Below are 7,929 nucleotides of genomic sequence, written 5' to 3'. Positions count from 1 at the left end.
AACTCCTGACCTTGAGCGATCCACCCGCCTCGGCCTCCCAGAGTGCTAGGATTACAGGTGTGAGCCACCATGCCCGGCCCAGGAGTGAATTCTTAATGAATTAACTTCTTAAGATCAATACCTTTTTCATTCATGTATATCATGGCCTAGCTGAAGTCCCTGGAGTTATTTTGAGGCAAGGAAACAAATATCAAGTAAAGACTTATTCCAGCAAAGATAACGAGTTCTTCTCAGAATAAAACAGGAACACGCACACACACACACACTCTTGTGTGCACCTCTTTTATATCAGGAACATATACGATTCCAAGAATATTAAGCACTTTCTGAATCTCGACCCCCCACTCCTGATTTGTAGAAAAAGGGTAAGAGTGTTCACAGCAGTGCGCAACCTTGGTGAAGACCAGCGCCACTCACCTGGATTGACAGTGATAAATCTGCTATCCTCGGAAAATCGGTCCCCACGGGACACAGGCTTTCTGGACGGCGTTTGAGGCCTCTTGGGATCGCTCCCTGCGTCCTGTTCCTCTGTGACTGTGGGGGGCACTTGGGTGTTGGTGACCGAATCGGGGTCCAGGCCTGGGTCTGCATCCCTCCTCTCCCCCGGCCGGTCTGTGGGGACAGCGGTGTGGTCTGGCTCGTGCCCAGGTATAGTCTGATGCCCCCCATCCTGGGCAGTCCTGTTGGGAGAGGGGGCTGTGGGGCTGGGCTCGGCCTGGCTCTGCTCCTCGGCGGCGTGGGTCGCCCCGCTCTTCTCCTTCTTCTCGGAGTCCTTCTCGCTGTCCTCCTCGTGCTCCCGCTCGCCGTCCTCACTCTCGCTCTTCTCATCTTTCCCCCCGCCTTCCTCCGCGCCCTCGCTGTCCTTGGTCGGCGCCGAATCGCCATCTGGCCCCGGAGAAGCCAAGGCTTCTGTGGTCGCGAGGACCGGCCTGCCCGCCTGCTTGCTGGCCGCAGCAGCCGTGGGCAGGCGCGTGGGCCACACGGTGCTGGGGAAGGAGGAGATGCCACCGCCACCAAACCCCAGGCCAGCGAGGAGCGTGCTGGTGACCACCGAGGCCACCGTCGCCTGGCTGCCGCTGGAGGAGGGGCCCATCCCAGTCGCCATGGAAACAAATGAGAAGGGGATGCCGGAGGACGTCCAGGTAGAAGACCCCGAACTGATGGGGGCCATGTCGGCCGAGGAGGCAGGAGACACTGTGGGCTGCAAAGGGTCATCCGGGATTTGGAGAAGAGGCGGGAGAAGAAAAAGCAGAGACGTGTCAGTGATTAGCACTGGGAGCAGGGCCCCGGCTGTGACCCTCCGGGGGTTTCACTCTTTTATTCTACGGAGTTTCCCAAAGTATGGTGTGAAAGTTGACATTAGGTGGTCCACGGGTGACCGACTCTTATTTTAATGGTTTTATAATTACTCTGAGTACAGGAAAGAAATTCAACCAGTACATCAAACCCAGCTTTTCACCCATATTACTCAAGGTGAGGTAGAGTGGCAAAAAAAGTGAGTTAGTTGGCTTAAAGACAAAGAGCAAATAAGGAGTACACTGGCAACATCACATGGGCATCTGTTCTTGGGGTGACAGAGGCAGGATCCCCTTGATTTCAGGGGTATCACTGACACTCGAGGAGAACACACAGCTCTCAGGGCTGGAAGAACCTGGGGAATCTGGTCCCACTCCACCATCTTACAGTGAGCAAGCGGGTGGGCCCAGGGGGGAGGCGGCCTGCCCACATCTGCAGTGGCAGCTCGGACGCAGGAGCCACGCTCTGCGCCGCGAGCTCTGGGCACGGTTTACATCTCTGCCTCTCCACGTTGGGTGCCGTAGAGTCACGGTACCTCTCAGAGTCTCTGGGTTTATCCATGGCAAAATCTACGTCCGCATAGATGACAGCATCATCATCAACAACAAGAGTTTCATTTGACAAGTGCCAGCTATGTGGGGGGGGCTTTCCATGCTACCCCGGAGGCAGGCACGATCGTCGCCCCATTTTATCTCAGGGAAACTAAGGTAGAGAGATGTTAAGAAGTTTGCCCAGGTGCATGGCCAGGAGGGTGCAAATGCAGGCTGCCTGGGTCCAAACCTCAGCTCATTCTTCCTACCACACTAAGCTGGGGCTCAAATGTGGGGTTTTATTCACATAAGGTATCTTAGGAAAAATACCAGCTTAATAGTTCTTATAAGCTGGTACACAGAATCCTGAAGTCCATCCCATTATTTATACAGTTCAAAACAATAACCACAACAACTTAGGTTTCATACTTCGTCAGCAACTTTTACTATGAAAACTTTGTAATTTAAGGATAATCAGGCTAGCAAAGTTGAGTTCTGAGGGTGGTTTACGAAATGCCAAACACCACATAAGATAAGGCACTCGACACAGAGACGTCAGACTGCCTGGTTGTGAGTTGATGATTTCTCATTTTCTTTCTGGGTGATGCTGAACACATAACTTTAACTCACGGAGCCTCAGTTTCCTCATGCATAAAATGGGAATAATGGTGACACTGAATTTGTGGGCTGCCTGGAGGAGTAAATAAAATAATCTGTGCCTGAAACCCAGGAAGTGCTTAGTGAATTTTAGGCTATTACTTTTATCGCTACCAGAGTGATCAGTGTTGTAATTATTGGTTGTACCAAGAATGGGGAAACAGAGATATTAATTCAGGCTGTAGAAATTTTTGGATCCATGTAATTTTGGGCAAGTGACAATCTCTGAATTTTAGTATACATCCAATGAAGGAGTTGGAACAGATGAACTCCTTTGTATTCCTGCATTGTCTGATCCCACAGATCATAAATAATTACAAATCTGGCAGATTTTTACCTTGAAAAAATTATATAATATAATCCTCTAACACTGTTGCACAACTTGTTTTTATAAGGTATTGAATTATACCTTTCATAAGGTATTGAATTATAAGGGATTGAATTATAAAATAAAGTCTTGAATAATGTAAATTTTTTCTCTATTTTAACCTTGTTACGTTGAGCAGTTTAACAACATTATACTGCCACCTGGTGGTGACAGTTTTAACTGCATGCAAATTAACAACCAGCTGTGACAAAAGCCATTGACCATTCTCTACTTACCACTCCCGTTTTCACAATTCTGGTCCCTTGGAATATTCGAGTGGTATTAGCTGAGAAACAAAGAAATTACATTGTAAACAATAAAACTTTTTTTTTTGTGATTCCATCAAAACAAAACTTTACTTATGGACACAGGTCTGAATTACATGTCATTTTCACAAGTCAAGTCGGGTGTGGTGGCTCACGCCTATAATCCTAGCATTTTGGGAGGCTGAGGCCAGAGGATTGCTTGAGCTCAGAAGCTCGAGACCACCCTGAGCAAGAGTGAGACCTCGTTTCTACTAAAGACAGAAAAGTTAGCTGGGTGTGGTAGCGCGTGCCTGTAGTCCCAGCTACTTGGGAGGCTGAGGCAGGACGATCGCTTAAGCCCAGGAGTTATAGGTTACTGTGAGCTAGGCTGATGCCATGGCACTCTAGCCAGGGTGAGACTCTGTCTCAAAAAAAACAAAATTTTTTTTCACATGTCAAAATATTATTCCTCTATAGATATTTTTCAACCATCTAAAAATGTAAAACGTTTCTTAGCTTGTAAGTCATAAAAAAACATGCAGAGAGCTAGATTTGACCTGGGGGCTATAGTTTGCTGATCCTGTCTTAAGCTATTAGTTAAAATTAAAAATAAAATTTTATTGTTTTTTTATTGAGGTAAAACTTATAAACAGTAAAATGCATAAGATTTAAGTCTACAGTTCAATTAATTTTACATATGTAAACACTGTGTAACTACTACCCATATTAAGAAATATTCTCCGGTGCCTTGCTGGAAAAAAGGTTTGCTTGTGTCCCCATACAATCAATAACCACTCGTACCCCTAAAGGAAACCACTATTCTTTTTTTCTTTTTTTTTTTTTGAGACAGAGTCTCACTATGTTGCCCAGGCTAGAGTGCCGTGGCATCAGCCTAGCTCACAGTAACCTCTAACTCCTGGGCTTAAGCGATCCTCCTGCCTCAGCCTCCCAAGTAGCTGGGACTACAGGCATGCGCCACCATGCCCGGCAATTTTTTCTATATATTTTTAGTTGTCCAGCTAATTTCTTTCTGTTTTTTTAGTAGAAACGGGCTCTTGCTCTTGCTCAGGCTGGTCTCGAACTCCTGAGCTCAAACGATCCACTCGCCTCGGCCTCCCAGAGTGCTAGGATTACAGGCGCGAGCCACTGCGCCTGGCCAAAGGAAACCACTATTCTGACCTCTGTCAGAGTTTTACCTATTTATGAACTTCATTTAAATGGAATCATATTATCCTATTATTCCTCCTCTATTATCTTCTTGGTCATAATTTCCTGTATTATCATTTTAGTGATTCTAATATGCATTCTTAACTTACTATGATTTACCTTAAATTATTACTTTCGTTACTTCGTAAAAATGTAAGAACTGTATAATAATTTAACTCTATTTGCCTGCCTCACCTTTTGTGTATTATCATATATATGTATGTGTCTGTACACACACACACACATTTATTTACTTAGGAGACAGAGTCTGACTCTATCATCCAGGCTGGAGTGCAGTGGTATGATCATAGTGCACTGCAGCCTCAAACTCCTGGGCTCAAGGGATCCTTCCGCCTCAGCCTCCTGAGTAGCTGGGACTACAGGCACATGCTACCACACCTGGCTAATTTTTAAACTTTTTGTAGGGACATGGGTCTTGCTATGTTGCCCAGGCTGGGCTCAAACTCCTGGCCCACTTCAGCCTCCCAAAGTGCTGGGATTATAGGCATGAGCCACTGTGCCCAGCCACAAACAATATTACTTTTTAAAAAACCATAGTAAATTGCTTCTTTGTGGGTATTTCAAGAAACAATAATGCTTCATAAACTGAAAATCTGCCTCCTATATACAAGGCATCGAAATATCAGCAAAAAATGCTAATTACCAAAATAAATGACACCTGTAGCTGCTGTGATTTTTACCTAAACCAGAAATGGCAAGTGACCTACACATACTTTTGTTTGGCCTGTAAGCTGCTTTGTTGTTTTTTTTTTTTAAAAAACAAGTTTTCCACCAACGTTGTAAATAGTAGCCTTCATCTAAAAATCCTAATTTCCTGCTTATCTGAAAACTCACAGTTTTGGCAAAACTTGGCTCACCTTCCTGTAGGGCAACATTGTCTGTCACCGCCTTCAGGTGGGCACACGGTCTCCAATTTCCCACTTAAAGCCCTCCCCTCATTTCTACATGCCCCCTGCCTGGTCCCGTGGGCACTGGAGTTTGCAACCTTGGCCTCATGATATATTCATTTTGCATAGCTGGAAAGTAAAATGTGCAAAGGGACACTGTGGGGAACAGGCCGGGCTACAAGTCAATACAACCATTTAGATTCCAGGTCAAAGGCGGCAGCGGAGGAGGCAAATGGCGTGAGTCTCGCCCGAGACTAAATGTAGCCTCCCGTGATAAAGTTGCCCAAGGATCGATACTTCACTGTCTCAGACAGGTGTGCACACCTCCCTTCATTAAGACAGGAAAAAAGGTTCCCAAGAGATCTGCTTTACCTGCCCTTTAAAAAGGGCTCTAATTAAGGCCAACCAACTAAACGGCCACTGCGGCAGCTTGCCGGCTTTCCAGTAGTCTTGAGCAACGTCCACCGGGGTCAGTTAGAGCCCTGGCGACTAGGACGTTTCCATGGGACCTTTCGGATCAGAAGTGCTCAACCTGTGGCCCCTGGGCCTAATGGAATTCAGGGATGGGGAAAATTGACATCAGCGTCCTCATTGAGCTCTCACCGCCACGGTGCACTTTTTTCTGCATCGAATATAGTCATCCGATCCCAGCTGCATTAGCAGGACCCGCGACTTTGTCTCTGATTGAAATCACAGATATTTTCATACTGCCTTATCGTTGCTGGAGCTATTTTGGAATATCACTGATGTTCATCACTACTCAGAAATCATGGTAGCTAACAGAGAAGCTACTTGTCATTTAATGAAAAAAGCATGTATATTACTACATCCGAAATTTGTTTAAAATATTTTGACAACTAGATTTGAATGTAATTGGTTCCTTTCCTATGTATTTACTTATTTATTTGAAATTGTTGTCAGAGAGGATTTGTGGGCTTTGCCAGGGATGGGTTTGTGGCTGAAAGAAAAAGTTTGTATGCTGTTTTCTGTGACTGTCGGGAATTGCAAAATGGCTTTGAACACTTCATCGTCGATCTTTTTATCCTTTTGTTGAAGACCTGGGTGCTGGGTAATATTTACTCTTTGGGGTGACCCATGGCTGTGTATGAGCGATTGGGCTTTGCAATCGAAAACCAAACTCTGCTTAGTAGCCGAGTGGTTTTTCTCGAGTTACTCGCACCCCGAACATCATTTCCTCGTTTGTAAAATAACACCTACATTACAAACTGCCACGGAGTGCGGTTCAGATGAAATGATTTATGTGAAAATGCTCTGTAACTGTGAGCCACTCTACAAGTCTTGCTTGCTGTTATTATTGTTATTGTATTTACCACAGTAAGGTAAATACATCGATATCATAAATATCGTTATATTTACTATAATAAGGTAAATATTCCATGTGGCTTCCTCATGCTCCCAAGCCAGATGTAAATTTATTATTGAGAAACCTAATTATTCTGAACAAGGCTTCTGTGGAAATCTCTAGGCCTTTTTTCTTTCCCTTTTACAAACTTAAGTAAGTCTTCATAGTTGATCAGTTTTGTACATTGGCCTGTATTGCTAATGAACCCCTCCCTGGCTCAGCAGAAAAGTTAAGGTTGCTTACCTTGATTAAGATTTAGTTTTTTACACTGCCTGCTTGGATGCGACAGGGAAAAACTAGAGCCACTGTCATGAGGGGTAAATAAAGGATCCTGCCCCTTTATCAACAAGTAGGGATAAACACCCACGTAAATAACGAGTACACTCATGTCCACCTCTGAGCAAAGAAAGTCTGTAGACCAAGGAGACACTGGCCATTTTCAGCAGGTCGCTATGATCAGACATTTAAAATATTCTGTGCTTTGAATTTATTAGCTCATTGGGCCTTTTTGAATTACATTATATTACAAACATTTAATTTTTCAAAGTCCACGCAGAAGCTAGGGAGCTCAGGAACCTATTAATCAGGTGAGGCAGTTCTGTGGATTCTGGGCTCTTGGTCAGAGCACATGGGAGGCCTAATCGTGATTTATGTGTCCAAATTCTAGGGCCTCAGCCTCAGTAAGCGCCCAGTCTGGACTCCCCTCTCTCTCCTCTCGGCCGGCACAGACCTGGCCTTGGCTTGCAGTCCTTCCTCGACACAGGGAAAGGGACCACTATATTCAGGGTAAAAGTGGACAGAGTAAGTGTGATTTATTTATGAAAAAATGTAGACATGCTATTTCCTTTCCTTCCTTCTTTTCCTTTCTTCCTTTTCTTCTGAGACAGGGTCTCACTCTGTCACCCAGGCTGGAGTACAGCGACATAGCTCACTGTAAGCTTGACAGGCGTGAGCCACTGCATTCTGCCCACTAATTTCGATTAGTTTAAATGGAAGGATGACATCAATGTGAACGTTAGCAAAGAATATTTAAATACCAAATGCAAGATTTTCAAGCTAGAAGGGATCCTTGGAGGGAGTCTAGGCTGGAGGGCTTCTTACCCTGGGTTCATCATTTATGATTTTTTTATATCAAACCCAATACTAAGGGGATACATGTGGTGGTGGTAGCTAGCTAACTAGCACTATGCGAATTACTTAAAACGTGTCACCCCGTGTCATTCTATGAGGACCCTGTGAGGTTGTTACTATTAATACCACCACTTTTTGGATTGGGAAGCGACAGCTTCAAGAAGTTAAGAAGCATTCTCAGAGTTGTACGGCCACTAAGTGGCAGCCAGAACTCAGACCAGGGGCC

The 7,929-nt window shown here is 45.0% G+C and overlaps 1 protein-coding gene across 1 annotated transcript in view; it reads right to left on the bottom strand.

The window, feature by feature from the left end:
- PTPRG (protein tyrosine phosphatase, receptor type, G) overlaps window positions 1-7,929 on the bottom strand; it is a 703,838-nt gene that overhangs the window by 101,356 nt on the left and 594,553 nt on the right. Inside the window, exons 11-12 of the mRNA XM_012665722.1 lie at window positions 3,087-3,136; window positions 418-1,201 (exon numbers count right to left, since the gene is read on the bottom strand). Of these exons, the coding sequence (XP_012521176.1) occupies window positions 418-1,201; window positions 3,087-3,136 (834 nt within the window). The remainder of the gene's footprint in view (window positions 1-417; window positions 1,202-3,086; window positions 3,137-7,929) is intronic.

The sequence above is a fragment of the Propithecus coquereli genome, unplaced genomic scaffold (genome assembly GCF_000956105.1).
Source record: "Propithecus coquereli isolate 6110/MARCELLA unplaced genomic scaffold, Pcoq_1.0 Scaffold1, whole genome shotgun sequence".
NCBI lineage: Eukaryota > Metazoa > Chordata > Mammalia > Primates > Indriidae > Propithecus > Propithecus coquereli.
The sequence above is the reverse complement of the archived record's forward strand: the minus strand, read 5'-3'. Positions and strand labels throughout refer to the sequence as shown.